The sequence below is a fragment of the Ranitomeya variabilis genome, chromosome 2 (assembly GCF_051348905.1).
Source record: "Ranitomeya variabilis isolate aRanVar5 chromosome 2, aRanVar5.hap1, whole genome shotgun sequence".
Taxonomy (NCBI): Eukaryota; Metazoa; Chordata; class Amphibia; order Anura; family Dendrobatidae; genus Ranitomeya; species Ranitomeya variabilis.
Window position 1 is genome coordinate 417,564,057 of NC_135233.1, and position 21,365 is coordinate 417,585,421.

Consider the following 21,365-nt stretch of genomic DNA (forward strand, 5'->3'; position numbering starts at 1 on the left):
GTCTCTCCCATACACAGGAGCACTGGTTCCTCTGACAGCCGTCTCTGCCATACACAGGAGCACTGGTTTGGCTGACAGCCGTCTCCCCCATACAAAGGAGCATGGGTTCGGCCGACAGCCGTCTCTCCCTTACACAAGAGCACTGGTTCGTCCGACAGCAGACTCCCCCATACACAGGAGCACTGGTTCGTCCGACAGCCGTCTCTGTTATACACAGGAGCACTGGTTTGGCCGACAGCCGTCTCCCCCATACAAAGGAGCACGGGTTTGGCCGATAGCAGACTCGCCCATACACAGGAGCACGGGTTCAGACAAGCGCTCCTGTGTTGACACGTCACCGACAGCTAAACTCCAGGAGAACAATGCAATTTCCAGTCCGAAATTAGACATGTGTGACCAACATGTCTCGTGACAATCGGCCATCCAGTGCCACCACACACTACACCATCGGCCGAACACATCAATATTATGGGCAAGTACAGCCAACATTAGTCTAATGTGTATGGGGATACATGACAAGACACTGTCCCTTGGCCGGGAGAATACACAGAATATTGGGAGCAGTATTCTAACTTTGTATGCCTTAAACTTTGTATGCCTTAAAATTCTAACTTTGTATGCCTACGGAAAATTTTGCACTTTATTATTATTATTTATTGTTATAGCGCCATTTATTCCATGGCGCTTTACATGTGAGGAGGGGTGTACATAATAAAAACAAGTACAATAATCTTAAACAATACAAGTCACCTAACCTATCCTAAGTCTTCTGAAGGGAATTACGCTACTGTTTTCGGTTAGCTTCGGACCCGTTTAATCGAAGCTGATGGCAGCATACCTTGTGCTGTGCCTTTGGGAGTCGTCGTAGCGACGGCAGCGTTGTTAATTATTGTTCCTGCCTGAGTGGGAGTAGTTATATTGCCTCGCCGCAGCGTGCCCAATAGCCAGTACAAAGCAGGCAGCCTTTCTGGTGACTAATTACCCTAGGTGCAGTACCTAATCTGACCTGAGGGTAAGGGGGGCTCCAGAGAGCTGCAAGTTCTCAAGCGGAACTGGAAAGCGTGATATACATAAATCCCTGCAGTTCGTGGTATAATGTAGAGCAGTGGGATAACTAAAATAAGCCCCTGCTGTAAACTGATAGGCCAATAGCCTTGTGTGTGTGTTTTCATCACAGTTAAGCAGTGAAGGGATAACTAAGATAAGCCCACCTGCACATGTCATAGCCGTCTGTTGGCCTAAAGTCACCCCGATCCGTGACGGGGTGACCGTTACGGTGTGAATCGTGACCATCATTGGATTTCAACTTTTAATTTCTTAAGTTTCTATTGATATCCACTGTACTGAACTCTATACTGAGCCATATTGGGGGCACGTTTCACCAATTATTATGAATGTGAAGCAGAATTACTTTTCTCAACGTTGTGGAAGCATCGGAGCTGAGACTTGACACTTCACTGCTGAAATGTTTTCTAGTTGTTAGACGTTGATGAAATGATGTACTGCGACATGGGCGGACAATATACCCTGTAATATTTATACAGATACTATCCCAATCAGCTGATTTGTGCCAGTCATTAGCTGCATCCACTGCTTTTATGTCTATTCTAGATGTACTAGTCATGATGCAGGAGGCCCAGGATGAGCTGCCGGTGTGGACCTATATGCTATGGCTTCTGGACCTGCCATTCATCAGTGATGGGAGAAGTCTCTTGGCAGAAATCAAATTTTCCACACACTCTTCTGTTCCTGGGACGGGAAGGCTTGGCACATGGGACAGGAGGGCTTGGCACATGGGACGGGAGGGCTTGGCACATGGGACGGGAGGGCTTGGCACATGGGACGGGAGGGCTTGGGACGGGAGGGCTTGGCACATGGGACGACAGGGCTTGGGACGGGAGGGCTTGGCACATGGAACCGGAGGGCTTGGGATGGGAGGGCTTGGCACATGGGACGGGAGGGCTTGGGACAGGAGGGTTTGGCACATGGGACGACAGGGCTTGGCACATGGAACGGGAGGGCTTGGGAAGGGAGGGCTTGGCATATGGGACGGGAGGGCTTGGGACAGGAGGGCTTGGCACATGGGACGACAGGGCTTGGCACATGGGACGGATCCGTGTGCAGCCCCTGCACTCTCTGCTGGACTTATAATCAGAGTGAAAAAAAACTGTGAAAAAGTTCAGTGACAAATAAGAATGTGAAGAAAAATCCGCCACAAACTATCGGCTATCCTGTTAACGATGAGCTTGTTCCAAAACCCACCATCGTTAAGCTGTAATTTGCGGCATATTTCACAATAAATGGGAGGAGGGTGTGCGTGGCGGCATCCATCTTCACTAGACTGTCCTGAAGGGTTCCGGATAATTGACTAATTCTATCTTGTTGATGTCTCGGTGACCACTGACTGAGCCCATTTGCATAATCGTCAGCTCTCCCCTCGTCGGGTGATCACTGCTGGTACCTGATTAAAACTCGGATGCCTTCACTTCTCCGCTCTCGCCCAGAAGTTGCCGACATTGAGGTTTTGCTGTTCGGCTTTATCCAAACAAATGCACACGTGGGGATAGCGATATGCTGAGTTTATGCAGATTACACCGCAGCAATCTGAATAAAATAGCCGCTAATAGATCCTGCAGGAGTCATAAACACACACGGCGTCTCCTTAGCTGCACTCCGAAGTGATCCTGACACTACTACATCTCAACAATAATCTCTAATTGACAAGATTATGCATTTGAATGGCCGTCGGCCTCAAGCAGCTGACAGTCACCTTTTCTCCACAAAACCCACGTTATTAATTTCTAGGCAGGAAAATTGTTCTCTTCCATGGGAGAGTCACAACGAGACCATTGAAACGCGTCCTGTTAGCATTTGTCATATGGAATAAAGTCACGGGAAAGTATTGTTCCACGGATTGTACTGCGGAACTGCATGGCGGGAACAAAGCACTAATTGTCTATTAACCCTGCACTGTACTTCATGTGCGTGGCGGGGTCTGCAGTGCTATAGGACATCCACAGGTGAGGGAGGGATGGCTGCAGTCAGTAGAGATGGGGCAGCAACAGCTCGGACCCCTACATTGGGTTCTGCCATCATGGGGTGTCTTGGCTTCTTTTGCTATTGAAGCAAAGCCAACTTGGTACGATGTGGACCCCGTGGATTAGCAACGTGGTAACCGAAATCTAACAGAAAATGCGTTCTTCATCCTCACAGGATAGAGACGCCTCTGTCACCTGCATCCCTTATGTATCAGTGTACATAGACTGCAGAATAGGCCAACAACGATTAGTCAGCGAGCTCATCCTGCATATATCTGTTCTAACCTGTCCCTGTGATTTTACTGTACGTGCACAGGAACTGCCGGCTATTCTTCTATCTATGTAATATAAATACATATATATATGTGTGTGTGTCACTGACACCTATATATATCTACTATATAATTGTCTAAGGGTCACTTCCGTCTGTCTGTCCTTCTGTCTGTCTTTCTGTCTGTCACGGATATTCATTGGTCGCGGCCTCTGTCTGTCATGGAATCCAAGTCGCTGATTGGTCGTGGTAAAACAGCCACGACCAATCAGCAACGGGCACAGTCCGGCGGAAAAATGGCCGCTCCTTCCTCCCCGCAATCAGTGCCCGCTCCGTACTCCCCTCCAGTCTGCCCTCACACAGGGTTAATGGCAGCGGTAACGGACCGCGTTATGCCGTGGTGTAATGCACTCCGTTACCGCTGCTATTAACCCTGTGTGACCAACTTTTTTGCTATTCATGCTGCCTATGCAGCATGAATAGTAAAACGATCTAATTTTAAAAATAATTTAAAAAAATAAAAAATCGTTATATACTCACCGTCCGTCGGCCCCCGGATCGACAACAGGCCTTTCCCGCTCGCGACGCTCTGGTAACCGGTCCATGCTGCGATCTCGCGAGATGATGACGTAGCGGTCTCGCTAGACCGCTACGTCATCATCTCGTGAGACCGCAATGCACTCTTGAGACCGGAGCGCACGAGCAGCGTCGGTAACCGCTTCGCTTGTATCCGGGGGCTCCGGAAGGTGAGTATATAACTATTTTTTATTTTATTTCTTTTTTTTTAACAGGGATATGATGCCCACATTGCTATATACTACGTGGGCTGTACAATATACTACGTGGGCTGTGCAATGTACGGCGTGGGCTGTGCAATATACTACGTGACTGGGCAATATACTACGTGGCTGGGCAATATACTACATGGGCTGGGCAATGTACTACATGGGCTGTGCAATATACTACATGGGCTGGGCAATATACTACGTGGGCTGTGCAATATACTGTGTGGGGCTGTGCAATATACTACGTGACTGGGCAATATACTACGTGGCTGGGCAATATACTACATACTACGTGGCTGGGCAATATACTACGTGGCTCTGTGCTGTATACTACGTGGCTGGGCAATATACTACGTGGCTGGGCAATATAGTACGTCACTGGGCAATATACTACGTGGCTGGGCAATATAGTACGTCACTGGGCAATATACTACGTGGCTCTGTGCTGTATACTATGTGGCTGGACAATATACTACGTGGCTGGGCAATATACTACGTGGCTGGGCAATATACTACGTGGCTGGGCAATATACTACGTGACTGGGCAATATACTACGTGACTGGGCAATATACTACGTGGCTGGGCAATATACTACGTGGCTGGGCAATATACTACGTGGCTGGGCAATATACTACGTGACTGGGCAATATACTACGTAACTGGCCAATATACTACGTGGCTGGGCAATATACTATGTGGCTGGGCAATATAGTACGTGGCTGGGCAATATACTATGTGGCTGTGCTATATGCTATGTGGACATGCATATTCTAGAATACCCGATGCGTTCGAATCGGGCCACCATCCAGTATATATATATATATATATATTGTACCTATTCTATGTGTATATATCTATTCTAACCTGTCAGTGTGATTTTACTGTATGCAGCACAGGAATTGCCGGCTTTTCAAAGAACAATGATGCGTAAAAATCGGACAGCACTCGCATGGTCCAAGTGCTGTGATTTTTTTCTCGCGCCCATAGGATTGTATTGGCGAGTCTCGTCTGAGATACGCAGCAAATTGCAGCATGCTCCGATTTCAGCTGAGAAAAATCTCACAAATGAGATGTCACCCATTGAATAACATTGGTCCAACTGCAATCCGATTTATTTTTGGATTGCACTCATCCGTTTTTCTTACAAGTGAGTTTGAGCCTTTACAGATAGGTCAGTGTAAAGAATGTAAGATCTGGTTTCATATAGCATATGAACCCTCCTATACAGAGCAGTCCATGTCATACATGTAACATGTGATCCCTCCTATGTAACCTATGACCACCCCTATACAGAGCAGTCCATGTCATACATGTGATCCTTCCTATACAGAGCAGTCCGTGTCATACATGTAACATGTGATCCCTCCTATACAGAGCAGTCTATGTCATACATGTAACATGTGATCCCTCCTATGTAACCTATGACCACCCCTATACAGAGCAGTCCATGTCATACATGTGATCCCTCCTATACAGAGCAGTCCGTGTCATACATGTGATCCCTCCTATACAGAGCAGTCTATGTCATACATGTAACATGTGATCCCTCCTATGTAACCTATGACCACCCCTATACAGAGCAGTCCATGTCATACATGTGATCCCTCCTATACAGAGCAGTCCGGGTGTCATACAAGTGATCCCTCCTATACAGAGCAGTCCATGTCGTACATGTAACATGTGATCCCTCCTATACAGAGCAGTCCGTGTCATACATGTAACATGTGATCGCTCCTATACAGAGCAGTCCATGTCAAACATGTAACCTATGACCTCTCCTATGTAACCTATGACTACTCCTATACAGAGCAGTCCGTGTCATACATGTAACATGTGATCCCTCCTATACAGAGCAGTCCATGTCATACATGTAACATGTGATTGCTCCTATACAGAGCAGTCCATGTCATACATGTGACCTATGACCTCTCATATGTAACCTATTACCACTCCTATACAGAGCAGTCCGTGTTATACATGTAACATGTGACCCCTCCTATACAGAGCAGTCTGTGTCATACATGTAACCTATGACCTCTCCTATGTAACCTATGATCACTCCTATACAGAGCAGTCCGTGTCATACATGTAACATGTGATCCCTCCTATACAGAGCAGTCGGTGTCATACATGTAACCTATGACCTCAACTATACAGAGCAGTCCATGTCATACATGTAACATGTGATCCCTCCTATACAGAGCAGTCCGTGTCATACATGTAACATGTGATCCCTCCTATACACAGCAGTCTGTGTCATACATGTAACCTATGACCACCCCTATACAGAGCAGTCCATGTCATACATGTAACATGTGATCCCTCCTATACAGACCAGTCCGTGTCATGCATGTAACATGTGATCCCTCCTATACAGAGCAGTCCATGTCATACAGTCATGGCCAAAAGTATTCACACCCCTGCAATTCTGTCAGATAATACTCAGTTTCTTCCTGAAAATGATTGCAAACACAAATTCTTTGGTATTATTATCTTCATTTAATTTGTCTTAAATGAAAAAAACACAAAAAGAATTGTTCTAAAGCCAAATTGGATATAATTCCACACCAAACATAAAAAAGGGGGTGGACAAAAGTATTGGCACTCTTCGAAAAATCATGTGATGCTTCTCTAATTTGTGTAACTAACAGCACCTGTAACTTCCCTGTGGCACCTAACAGGTGTTGGCAATAACTAAATCACACTTGCAGCCAGTTGACATGGATTAAAGTTGACTCAACCTCTGTCCTGTGTCCTTGTGTGTACCACATTAAGCATGGAGAAAAGAAAGAAGACCAAAGAACAGTCTGAGGACTTGAAAAACCAAATTGTGAGGGAGCGTGAGCAATCTCAAGGCTACAAGTCCATCTCCAAAGATCTGAATGTTCCTGTGTCTACCGTGCGCAGTGTCATCAAGAAGTTTAAAGCCCATGGCACTGTGGCTAACCTCCCTAGATGTGGACGGAAAAGAAAAATTGACAAGAGATTTCAACGCAAGATTGTGCGGATGTTGGATAAAGAACCTCAACTAACATCCAATCAAGTTCAAGCTACCCTGCAGTCCAAGGGTACAACAGTGTCAACCCTTACTATCCGTCGGCGTCTGAATGAAAAGGGACTGTATGGTAGGAGACCCAGGAAGACCCCACTTCTTACCCCGAGACATAAAAAAGCCAGGCTGGAGTTTGCCAAAACTTACCTGAAAAAGCCTAAAACGTTTTGGAAGAATGTTCTCTGGTCAGATGAGACAAAAGTAGAGCTTTTTGGGCAAAGGCATCAACATAGAGTTTACAGGAGAAAAAAAGAGGCATTCAAAGAAAAGAACACAGTCCCTACAGTCAAACATGGCGGAGGTTCCCTGATGTTTTGAGGTTGCTTTGCTGCCTCTGGCACTGGACTGCTTGACGGTATGCATGGCATTAAGAAGTCTGAAGACTACCAACAAATTTTGCAGCATAATGTAGGGCCCAGTGTGAGAAAGCTGGGTCTCCCTCAGAGGTCATGGGTCTTCCAGCAGGACAATGACCCAAAACACACTTCAAAAAGCACTAGAAAATGGTTTGATATAAAGCACTGGAGACTTCTAAGGTGGCCAGCAATGAGACCAGACCTGAATCCCATAGAACACCTGTGGAGATTTGGAATGGCAGTTTGGAGAAGGCACCCTTCAAATATCAGGGACCTGGAGCAGTTTGCCAAAGAAGAATGGTCTAAAATTCCAGCAGAGCATTGTAAGAATCTCATTGATGGTTACCGGAAGCGGTTGGTCGCAGTTATTTTGGCTAAAGGTTGTGCAACCAAGTATTAGGCTGAGGGTGCCAATACTTTTGTCTGGCCCATTTTTGGAGTTTTGTGTGAAATGATCAATGTTTTGCTTTTTGCTTCATTCTCTTTTGTGTTTTTTCATTTAAGACAAATTAAATGAAGATAATAATACCAAAGAATTTGTGTTTGCAATCATTTTCAGGAAGAAACTGAGTATTATCTGACAGAAGTGCAGGGGTGTGAATACTTTTGGCCATGACTGTACATGTAACCTATGACCACCCCTATACAGAGCAGTCCATGTCATACATGTAACATGTGATCCCTCCTATACAGAGCAGTCCGTGTCATACATGTAACATGTGATCCCTCCTATACAGAGCAGTCCGTGTCATACATGTAACATGTGATCCCTCCTATACAGAGCAGTCCGTGTCATACATGTAACATGTGATCCCTCCTATACACAGCAGTCCGTGTCATACATGTAACCTATGACCACCCCAATACAGAGCAGTCCGTGTCATACATGTAACATTTGATCCCTTCTATACAGAGCAGTCCGTGTCATACATGTACCCTATGACCTCTCCTATGTAACCTATGACCACTCCTATACAGAGCAGTCCGTGTCATACATGTAACCTATGACGTCTCCTATGTAAACTATGACCCCTTCTATACAGAGCAGTCCGTGTCATATATGTAACATACGACCCCTCCTATGTAACCTATGATCCCTCCTATGTAACCTATGTCCTCTCCTATAGAGAGCAGTCCGTGTCATACAGGTAACATGTGAATCCTGCCTATGCAACATATGCTATGTAACCTTTGACCCCTCCTATACAGAGCAGTCCGTGTCATACATGTAACATGTCATCCCGCCTATGTAACATATGACCCCTCCTATGTAACCTATGACCCCTCCTATGCAACCTATGACCACTCCTATACAGAGCAGTCCGTGTCATACATGTAACCTATGACCCCCTCCTATGTAACCTATGACCTTTCCTATGTAACCTATGACCTTTCCTATACAGAGCAGTCCGCGTCAAATATGTAACATGTGACCCCTCCTATAAAGCAGTTCGTGTCATACATGTAACATGTGATCCTGCCTATGTAACATACGACCCCTCCTATGTAACCTTTGACCTCTCATATATAGAGCAGTCCATGTCATATATGTAACATGTGATCCTGCATATGCAACATACGACCCCTCCTATGTAACATATGACCCCTCCTATACAGAGCAGTCCGTGTCATATATGTAACGTACGACCCCTCCTATGTAACCTATGATCCCTCCTATACAGCAGTCCATGTCATACATGTAACATGTGATCCTGCCTATGTAACATACGACCCCTCCTATGTAACCTATGACCCCTCCTATACAGAGCAGTCGGTGTCATACATGTAACCTATGACTTCTCCTATGTAACCTATGACTTCTCCTATGTAACCTATGATCCCTCATATACAGAGCAGTCCGTGTCATACATGTAACATGTGAGCCCACCTATGTAACATGTGAGCCCACCTATGTAACATACGACCCCACCTATGTAACCTATGACCCCTCCTATACAGAGCAGTAGCATGTGACCCTGCCTGTGATGATGATCTCGGTGCCCTGTGGGCCAGCGGCTTTGCATTTTGGCACTGGCTTGGGTTGCTGGCACACGGCTCGGTGAGTGACTGCTGCAGATGCTGTTTCTCAAGTTTGCTGAGTACAATCTTTAGTCTTCTGGGATAAACAATGGCACCTGTTCCTCACAAGACTCCGGCCCCGTCAGTCCCTTCATGTACGTTTAATGAAGCTCTAGGGCAGATGGCAAAAAATGGCAGCGACTACATCTTAGCGCAGGGGGGAGCACAATAGCCTATTTTTACACTGAAGCAGAGACAACGTCTGAGTGCAGCCCCCGCATCTGCCGCTGTCTCCTGTCATCGACCTGATGAACATCCTGGCAATTAAAATTTTTGGGCATTCAGCCGAACTTTGCAAGAATGTAAAAAAGCAAAATAAAAAGTACATAGAATTATTGATATCGGGAGGGAAACGTCGCAGTTGCTTTGTCGCTGTGGACTCCTGGAAGACGGAGGATGTAACAGCGGCAGAGGACAGTCCGCGGACAGGTCAAGCACCGCAGATACTTTTCTAATTCTACCGAGTAATAATGGAGTCATTTGTGTGGAGGATTTTGCATCTTCACCCAAAGTATTACAGCTTTTCTTCAGGAAAGACATTAATGTATCACTTATAGTGGAAATTACAGATACTTGGCCTCCAATCCCAGCAGTCCTATGTAACAGCACAGATGGCACATGGGGAGATGAGCCCAAGCTCTGCTACATCTGTACATTCACTGGTGTACAGGTCGGGGTAGTGTGAGGAACCTGTCTGCCTCAGCTAAACTGGAGAAATCGCTGCTCCCAGCAAGTTGGTGTCACGGCTCAGCGGAGCGCCGGTGATTGCACAAAGACCTTTTTATAATACTTTGATTTTCTGGAGAAATGAATTCAGGAAAATCCCGTAAAGTGTTTATTTCTGGGTGACCTTTATTAACCTGCATCTAAAGGCCCCCCGAGACTGGCTTATGTGGTCAATTAAGAAGGGAGTCAGTGTGCGCTGCCGCCGCCGCTCAGGAATGGCACCTGAAGTCGGAGGCAGATTTGGCAGCGGGATGGGTCAACACACATCCAAATTCCGAACGTTCTGTTCGGATTCCTTGTTTTGTCGCATAAGCTGCCCTGGTGTGAATTTCTAGGGGTCGCATGCATCACACATCGGTCTTATTGTTTATTGTCACTCTATGACCATACGTCTGTCCAGCCATCATCAGTTGGCCTTCAGACATGCGGCTAATGAAGCATCACGCCGCGCATCTCTGTTGTGGCCAGCGAGGCGATCCTGGACACGAGTCAGGGCCAGGGAGGTAGCACATGGAGGTACAAAGTGACTCGTTACACCCACTGCATTGTTACGGCTCTTTCCTATCTCTGCTGTGGCCAGCGAGGCGATCCTGGACACGAGTCAGGGGCGTGGAGGTAATACACGGAGGTACAAGGTGACTCGTTACACCCACTGCATTGTTACGGCTCTTTCCTATCTCTGCTGCGACCGGAGAGGCGATCCTTGACACGAGTCAGGGCCGGAGAGGTAATACACGGAGGCACAAGGTGACTTGTTACACCCACTGCATTGTTACGGCTCTTTCCTATCTCTGCTGTGGCCAGCGAGGTGATCCTGGACACGAGTCAGGGGCCGGGGAGGTAATACACGGAGGTACAAGGTGACTCATTACACCCACTGCATTGTTACGGCTCTTTCCCATCTCTGCTGTGACCGGCGAGGCCATCCTGGACACGAGTCAGGGCCGGAGGCCGAGGAGGTAATACACGGAGGCACAAGGTGACTCGTTACACCCACTGCATTGTTACGGCTTTTTCCTATCTCTGCTGTGACCGGAGAGGCGATGCTGGACACGAGTCAGGGCCGGAGAGGTAATACACGGAGGCACAAGGTGACTTGTTACACCCACTGCATTGTTACGGCTCTTTCCTATCTCTGCTGTGACCGTTGAGGCCATCCTGGACACAAGTCAGAGCCGGAGGCCGGAGAGGTAATACTCGGAGGAACAAGGTGACTCGTTACGCCCACTGCATTGTTACGGCTCTTTCCTATCTCTGCTGTGACCGGCGAGGCCATCCTGGACACAAGTCAGGGCCGGAGGCCGGAGAGGTAATACTCGGAGGAACAAGGTGACTCGTTACACTCACTGCATTGTTACGGCTCTTTCCTATCTCTGCTGTGACCGGCGAGGCCATCCAGGACATGAGCCAGGGCCGAAGAGGTAATACACGGAGGCACAAGGTGACTCGTTTCACCCACTGCATTGTTACGGCTCTTTCCTATTTCTGCTGTAATGATGACTAGAGCTTCATAATCTATAGAGATTTCAGGGACGGTGCCTCCAGCATAGGACATCGATATTATAGGGGCTAACTGGTTCGCCCTGGCTGGTTTTATGCCCCAAGGAAATAAGAGGTGTGACCCTTCTAATCTGCCCCTCATTAATGTATTGTTCTCCCGGAGCAGAGAATCATGACCTGCAGTGTCAGGAGCCGATGAGAGGCCATGAAGTGAGACTTTATTAGCTGGGGCTCAGCATTATGGTTACGGTGCCATATTATTCACACCGCTAGACAGGTGCTGCACAACCGCTGCCACGGTCTCTGTATGCGAAACCCTGGACTCGTCACGTTAAACAAATATAGCACAAAAAGAGGATTCAGAGACCCTCCAAAAATACTAACAAAAAGGCTGAGATGCTCACCTGCCCAGGCCTCCAAACAAATGCACACCAGGATGCAGTGGACCCATGTAGTTAAGATGGCGGCAACACAGGTGCAGAAATACCGATGAAGCAACTACTCACAGCCGGCCAGTCCATGGAGGGGCGGCTGCTTGGTATATTACTGCACACTTTTCTGTGAAGTTATGTACTCAGCAGTCACCCCTCCATTGGGACTGGTCAGCTGTGAGCGGTTGCCTCATCGGTATTTCTGCACCTGTGTTGCCGCCATCTTAACTACATGGACCAAACTCGTCAAGTTAACCGTAACCCGGCATCCTGGCCAGCCTCATCTCCTGTGTCCTGCGCTGGGCTCTTCGTGTCGCATTCTTCATATTTCCTGCGAATTTCATTATTCCTGAATTTTATTAATCAGATGACCGTCTTCCCAACATCAGCACACGTTAAGGAATTTGGTGTGAATGTGTCTAATCGGCAAATCAATTCACCTATCGTGCTCTATGTCTGGAGAATCACATGGATCAATCACGTCATATACAAGTTTCCACATTTTATGTAACAACCGAAGATTATTTAATATGAGAGAGAAGGAAGAATGGCAGGTGCGGTACAGCATAGGGAACGTGTCTCTGACTGCGGAGCCCTATGGGAAAGCTAGTAGGAAACCGTGCAGTGCCAATTCCCCCCCTCCCACTACTCCCCCCAGGTGATGCACTAATTGGGACCAATGGGAAGAAAGAGGAAGGGGCGTCCGGCCACACCCACAAGGGTTAAATTCAGTTGCCCGGGGTCAGTACCTCCCTCTTTCTCCCCGGCTGACCCCCTGGAAGCAGTTGTCGGAATAATCACCTTTCTGTGCTGATCAAAATATGATGTAAGCTGCTGCCATCTAGTGGTCATTGTGCCGTGAAATCTGACCACTGCCCCTTCTGTCAGTGCCCATCTCTTGGTATGTCAAGCCATGCAGTGATGCGAGCACGGCCGTACAGTGATCAGTGCAGCCATACAGTCATGAGTGCAGTGATGGCAGTGCATCATACAGTGATGAGAGTGCTGTGATGGGAGCGCAGCCGTGCAGTGATGAGAATGCAGTGATGGCCGTGTATCGTGCAGTGTTGGCAGTGTGGCCTTACAGTGATGAGAGTGCAGCAATGGGAGCGCAGCCGTGCAGTGATGAGAATGCAGTGATGGCAGAGCAGCCGTGCAATGATTGCAGTGTTGAGAGTGCAGTGATGGGAGTGTGGCCGTGCAGTGATAAGAATGCAGTGATGACAGTGTATCCGTACAGTGATGGCAGTGTATCGTACAATGATGAGTGCAGTGTTGGCAGTGCGGCCTTAGTGATGAGAGTGCAGTGATGAGAGTACAGTGATGGCAGTGCGGCCGTACAGTGATGAGAGTGCAGTGATGGCAGTGCGGCTGTACAGTGATGAGAGTGCAGTGATGGCAACACGGCCGTACAATGAGTGCAGTGATGGCTGTGCGACCATACAGTGATGAGAGTGCAGTGATGGCAGTGTATCATGCAATGATGAGTGCAGTGCGGCCGTGCAGTGATGGCAGTGCGGCCGTGCAGTGATGGCAGTGCGGCCGTGCAGTGATAAGAATGCCGTGATGGCAGTGTATCGTACAGTGATGAGTGCAGTGTTGGTAGTGCGGCCGTACAGTGATGAGAGTGCAGTGATGGCAGTGCGGCCGTACAGTGATGAGAGTGCAGTTATAGCAATGCGGCAGAACAGTGATGAGAGTGCAGTTATAGTAGTGCGGTCATGCAGTGATGGCAGTGCGGCCGTACAGTGATGAGATTGCAGTTATAGCAGCGCGGTCATACAGTGATGAGAGTGCAGTGATGGCAGTGCGGCTGTGCAGTGATGAAAGTGCAGTGATGGCAGTGCGGCCGTATAGCGATGAGAGTGCAGTGTGGTCGTGCAGTGATGCCGAACAGTGATGAGAGTGCAGTTATAGCAGTGCGGACGTGCAGTGATGAGAGTGCAGTGATGGCAGTGCGGCTGTACAGTGATGAGAGTACAGTGACTGCAGTTCGGCCGTGCAGTGATGATAGTACAGTGATGGAAGTGCAGCAATGGGAGCGCAGCCGTGCAGTGATGAGAGTGCAGTGTTGGCAGTGCGGCCGTACAGTGATGGCAGTGCAGTGCGGCTAGTGGCTCATGTAGCAGTCGCTATCTGGATGGAATCTCATTTCGATGATTAATAAATGCAGCCCCACCCGGCAACACTGATATTTCTGGTTTCTTTTCGCGTCTTTTATGTCCTGTTATGTTACTTGATTGTGTTACCGTCTGCGGGAGGCAGAACTTTTGTCAGCTGCTCGGCTCAGGAATCATTGCGATGGTTTTTATTTTGAGCGGTTTATTGGGTTGTTACTGGAACAGAGTTAATTCCTTCTCTTCCTGTCCTATCCGGAGCGGCGCGGACGAGGTAACAATGTCGCACGTCTTCATTAAGTTTACACACAATAATAAAATGGCTGCCAGCTCAGACAGCTGGCGTTTGTCTCCCTTTGCTTTTATTCTTCCTGAAGTGTCGGTATTCTTGACTTTCGCCGTTCAGTCATTTCTGGCGAATTTTCTCTCGCATCAAGTCATAAAGTGCGAGCGAGAGGCAGGAGCTGCTAATGGAGGACATTAGTTTTATTTCATGCAATGATGTCGCAGTTTTACTGTAAATCTTGCGGCATCTGAGTTTTTAATATTCTGGTTTGATGCTTCAGAATATAAAATGTTTTGTATAATGCGACGCTTTCGTCATTTCTTATGGCTCTTAATAAAAGCACAAGACAGGTAAAAACTTCACAATAAGTGGGGGACGACGCAGATCGTGCACTATAAACACATGGACTAATTTACGTGCTTCCATATGTGAAATCAGCAGGTTGTAAGGAGCATGGCGCCCGCAGCGAGCTCAGGACAGAAATGACAGCTGGATATGCCCCAGATCAGGGTCGTAACAGGCGGGACCAGAAGTCGGATTAATCACCAGACCAAGGGACGGCAATTGTCACAACCAACATCTATCTTAATTACACAGAAACCTCAAAATAATCCTGCGAGCCCAACACTGACATGTTACCTGCACTGATACACTGTAACAAGCGGCAGAGAAGGCAGAGCTGTGCTGCTGCAGTGTTTGTTATTATTTACATTTAAAGCCCCCTTAATTCTAGGATGGTGGGCATGTGAAAAAGGGATTATATCTAACACGTGACGGGTGCAGAGGGAGAATTAACCCTGCCCTCAGTCTACAGGGCAGTGGGAAACTAAACAGTTGGTCGGGACTACAGTGTGGTCGTGGTAGGACAGCAGAGTCATAGCAGGCTGTGATGTAGGGGGACAGCAGACTCATTGCAGGCTGTGATGTGGGGGGACAGCAGAGTCATTCCAGGCTGTGATGTGGGGGACAGCAGAGTCATTCCAGGCTGTGATGTTGGGGACAGCAGAGTCATTCCAGGCTGTGATGTTGGGGACAGCAGAGTCATTCCAGGCTGTGATGTGGGGGACGGCAGAATCATTCCAGGCTGTGATGTGGGGGACAGCAGAGTCATTCCAGGCTGTGATGTTGGGGACAGCAGAGTCATTCCAGGCTGTGATGTGGGGAGACAGCGGGGTCATTGCTTGTGTTTTTTGAAGAGATGGGTTTTCAGGTTCCATATGAAGGTTCTACATGTGGCAGATAATCGGACGTGTTGGGCACCAAGTTCAAGAGAATGGGGGGGCACTTGGGAGAAGTCTTGCAGGTGATTGGGTGAGGAGCGTAGAAGAGCAGAGGACAGAAGGAGGTCTTGTAAAGACTGGGGCTACGTGTGGAGGATACCGGGAGATTAGTTTGGAGATGTATGGGGCATACTATTGTGGATGGCCTAATACATTATTGCCTAAATAAATGCCTTTAACCCTTACCTGTCAGGTTTTCAGCCTCTGCGGTCAATGAATATAAACATTCTTATTTACATCTAAACAGTGATTGAAAATGAAGAGCAATTGAGGCATAAAGTATATTTGACGTCTTCTCCATATAAAGTGATTAGGAGTCAGAGTGGGACGCTTTCTAATATTTTTTATCGTGGTTCCCATCTGCAGGGTGAGATTGTAGGACCATTAGGTAAATTATCAGCATCAGCCCCTGAATCCCAGCGATCAGGCGCAGATTCATACTCTACAGTCGTACGCAATGGTGAGCCGTATGATTGGCGGACCCCTACCTTGCTTGGCTCCTGCGTTATCTCTCTGATAACTAATGGATGGGAAATCCGAAAGTGGAGATACTGGATTCTTCTATGTCCTAAGATCATCATCTGGGTGGAGTGGGAAGACCCATACACATTAGATTGTCTGACAACCTGAGTCTGGGAAGGACAGGCGATTACCAACACAGCCACCATTACTTGTCCTGCAGTCCCCCAGAGGCAGGATACTGGGGACGGATGAACTGCTGCACAGCGGACCCCCGTGGTTCTCTCCTAGTTTGCATATGTTCCTGCTCTGTTGCACCTGTGCGCACCGACTTGGTCCTGGTGCCCGGGGCTGCAGTGCAATATATCAGCTGATTTCATATGTGAAGTGTCAGGAATCTCAGCCGCCCGCAGCTTGTGTGATCTGTGAAGAAGCATCTGCCAGGATGGATTTGTGCATTGTCTGATCAGAGTCTTGTGTTCGACAGGTCCAAGGTCACATGCCTCCTCTCATGATCCCCATCTTCTCACACGACCAGCGGACATTGGCGGCCGCGGCTGCAGCCCAGCAGGGGTTCCTCTTCCCCCCAGGACTAACCTACAAACCAGGTGGGTGACAAAGTTATGGTTTACTGTGAAGATGTGTGTACAGAGGGTCTTAAGATCGGCCTTCTTTGTGCGAGTCTTGTAATAAGCGAGGGCGCTAGAGTCCGATATATAGGAAGAAAAAAAGTGCACCTCGGGCAAGTGACATGGGACAACGCCAGATGTCTGAATGAGCCCTAAGACTGAGTTCACAATTATCTATTTGAAACGGATCCAGTGAGCAAAAAAATGGATCTGTTTCAAATGTAAGAGCAACACATGGCACACATTTTTTTTTGTCCTGCTAAGGTAACTGATAGCTGCTGAATTCAGCCTACGTCTCCTGGAATGGCCGAAGGTCCCAGACTCTCAGAACGGCCCTTAAATAAGCTGGACTTCCCAGAAACCAGCGATTCCAGGTTTCTTGTACCCCGGCAGCTAAACGTACAATTGTGGAGGCAAATTCCAGGCAGGAGCAAATGTGTAATGAGAGTCATGGCCTCTGAAGGAGGTACGGCTACAACTGAAAGTTTCCAAAGCCAGCACTGTTCAGAACAAAAACTGACAAACATTGGCAAGCGTAAAATAGGAGCAAGTGCTTGTGTGCAATGGTGCAGCCGCCATCACAACCAGTATCTGTGTATGTGCCTACAAAGTGTCACTAGCGACATGTACGTTACTGCCATCTCCGCGCCAGGGGATTGTGGCCCCGGCATCCTCCCCACTGTGGCTCTCGTCTTGTCTCTAGAACATTTGAGGAGAGGTGATCCATTTAGCAGCTTAGTGAAAAGCAACCTTGTAATATGAACTGAATTCGTGGCTAATTGATTATTAGCTGTTCCCGAGCTACAGATGCCGCTCTCAGCTGCTTCAGACATTCTTCAGCCACATTTTCTTTGCATTCGGCCGCCTCACTCCTTCCTTGAAATCCTTGCAGTCTCTTCATACCTTCTTACTAAACAGCGATTAATCGTTTTTGTGTTGAAATTCTCACCCTTAATTAGTGACAAGAAATAATAAAAAATGCAGCAAAATTGAATTAAATTAGAAATAGAAAACTTTATTTCCGCTCCGCCACCTTCCATTCACAAGTTGTGCTTCCGACATTTGTTACAAATTACCTGGAAGGTGTGAGCGGATCGTCCAGAATGTATCCCAGCCTAACGAGTCAGAGGGAGGATAGCGAGCGTCTCCAGTGCAAGGACACAGACTAACACTTAGTCCCAAAAGAGTCAGAGTCCACATGTGGCGAATATCAATGCTCCTAAACTGCACCCCAAAATATCACATCCCAAGGGAAGCCGACCAGATGCGATACAGTAGAGAACGTACTCGTACATTATGATGTGAGCCAGGAGCCGGCAGACAGGGGCCACTATCTCAGGCTACACCCTGCTGTCCAGACTGCCGCCAAGCTTTGCTGTAATCCATGGAATGAGTTGACTTCTGTGCACAATCTGCTCATATACATGCTGAAAAATGGATACCAAAAACTCATTTATACGGACTCCTATTGTATAGCATTCTTCTGTACATTCCATCCTCTGGCCACACGTTCCATCTTCTGGTGATTCGTTCCATTTTCTGCTGATATATTCCGTCATCTGGTGATACGTTCCATCTTCTGGTGATTCATTCCATCTTATCGTGATGTGTTCCATATTCGGGTGCTACGTTCAATTTTCTGTTTATACATTCCATCTTCTCATGGATCCACCTTTTCTCCCTCCGCTCTGCGCAGGCCATTGTCATAGGACGCCTATGTCACCAGGTTGCCCTGATTTTGCGGTTGATCTGTTCCACTCCCGAGGAGCAGGGACTCACATGAAATTCAGTTATGAAGATGAAAGAAGGATCTCATGATGGATAGTGCTTGAGGGAATCTTTGCTTGATATTCACTCCTCAACCCGATCTCATAAATATTGCCACTAGTGATGAGCGAACGTGCTCAGACAACAGGTTACTGAACATGCTCAGGTGTTGTCAGAGTATCTTGGGCATGCTTGGATAATATATTCGAATCCCAGCGACTGCATGTTCTGTAGCAATAAACAGCCGTAACACATGCGAGGATTACCAAACAAACGGGCAATAACACATTATCCAAGCACGTTTGCTCATCACTGATAGCTACAAAAAAGTCACACAAAATTCCATATGGATCTTGTGAGAAAAGTAAAAATCTAGATGCTGTGAGGTTTCTACAGATCTCACGGTGCTTAATGGGAATCTGTCCCCAAATGTGCCCGATGTAAACTGTTAATATGGGCATACAGTTCATAGATTGCTGAGGATGGGGATCCTGAATTCGTCCCCACATGTGACCTACGTAACCATTTCACATCACACTGCCATGTCACATCACTGAGCCTGGAAGAGGTCACATATATAGTGATAAAAGATGATTTCTCAGCAACAACACATCTGATAAGAGACACAGGGATCGCCGTCCTCAGCAATCTATGGCCTGTATGCCAATATTAACAGTTTACATAGGTCACATGTGTGGACAGATTCGGGATCGCCGTCCTCAGCAATCTATGCCCTGTATGCCCATATTAACAGTTTACATAGGTCACATGTGGGGACAGATTCTGCATCACCGTCCTCAGCAATCTATGGACTGTATGCCCATATTAATAGTTTACATAGGTCACATGTGGGGGCAGATTCGGGATCGCCGTCCTCAGCAATCTATGGCCTGTATGCCCATATTAACAGTTTACATAGGTCACATGTGGGGACAGATTCGGGATCGCCATCCTCCTCAACAATCTATGGACTGTATGCCCATATTAACAGTTTACATAGGTCACATGTGGGGACAGATTCGGGATCGCCGTCCTCAGCAATCTATGGCCTGTATGTCCATATTAACAGTTTACATAGGTCACATATGAGGACAGATTCGGGATCGCCATCCTCAGCAATCTATGACCTGTATGCCCATATTAACAGTTTACATAGGTCACATGTGAGGACAGATTCTCTTTTAAGGATTTTATCCCCTTCTGTAAAAATGGACAGTGGCCCTCTCTCCAGGGGGGTCCCACAGCAGACTTCACTCTTGGTACTCTGTATAGAGATGTTCAGTCGGAGTTATTCCCGTTGCGGTGGGAATCATGGAGTGCAGCGATATGGGGGGGGGGGGATCTTGTTGTAACACATGTTCTGATGTTGCAGAAATCACAGGAATACCTCCTTCACCAAAACATCTAAAATCCTAAATACAATTGTGAAGAAAAACTGCTGGAACATGTCAGCTGATCCTGAGCCAAGATTGTGGCAGCTGCTCACACTCGCCTCCTAACCCTTTCCCTCCCGGCCACACAAAGGTTCACATCCTGCTCCACATGGACAGACAGTGCCAGCTATGATTGCTGTCTGTGAATAGCATAATTCTTGTTCACATCCAGATGATAAAACTCCTCCAGACATTACACCATATGTGACTGATATCAGCCCCTCTTATAACGCTCCAGTACTGATATATCCTCCAGACATTACACCATATGTGACTGATATCAGCCCCTCTTATAACGCTCCAGTACTGATATATCCTCCAGACATTACACCATATGTGACTGATATCAGCCTCTCTTATAACGCTCCAGCACTGATATAACCTCCAGACATTACATCATATGTGACTGATATCAGCCCCTCTTATAACGCTCCAGTACAGATATAACCTCCAGACATTACACCATATGTGACTGATATCAGCCCCTCTTATAACGCTCCAGTACTGATATAACCTCCAGACATTACACCATATGTGACTGATATCAGCCCCTCTTATAACGCTCCAGTACTGATATAACCTCCAGACATTACACCATATGTGACTGATATCAGCCCCTCTTATAACGCTCCAGTACTGATATAACCTCCAGACATTACACCATATGTGACGGATATCAGCCCCTCTTATAACGCTCCAGTACTGATATAACCTCCAGACATTACACCATATGTGACTGATATCAGCCCCTCTTATAATGCTCCAGTACTTACAGTAGATATAACAAGTCTACACCCCTGTTAATATCCTAGGTGTTCATCATGTAGAAAAATCATGTCAGAACCTTTTCTACCTTTAATATCACTCATAATCTGACCAAATCCACTGAAAATGTAACTTTTCAGGTGTAAAATGCAAAACAATGTGGTTGCTTAAATCTGCACACCCTTACATTGATACTTAGGTGCAGCCCCTTGTGAATTTGTGGCAGCGTTCAGTGTTTTTGGGTCGGGGTCTATCAGCGCAGCACATCTAGAATAGGCGATCTGTGCCGGCTCCTCCTTGCAACAGCTCCACACGTGTCAGATTGCGGGGGCATCTCCTGTGTACAGCGCCCTCTTCATTTCACCAGATTGTAATAATTTTATTTCTATA

The 21,365-nt window shown here is 47.2% G+C and overlaps 1 protein-coding gene across 13 annotated transcripts in view; it reads left to right on the plus strand.

Moving 5' to 3' along the window:
• Positions 1-21,365, plus strand: part of SOX6 (SRY-box transcription factor 6) — a 739,261-nt gene that overhangs the window by 567,433 nt on the left and 150,463 nt on the right. For all 13 annotated transcript variants that reach the window (XM_077286580.1, XM_077286586.1, XM_077286588.1 and 10 more), the window contains one exon: positions 16,869-16,989. In XM_077286580.1, coding sequence (XP_077142695.1) covers positions 16,869-16,989 — 121 coding nt within the window. The remainder of the gene's footprint in view (positions 1-16,868; positions 16,990-21,365) is intronic.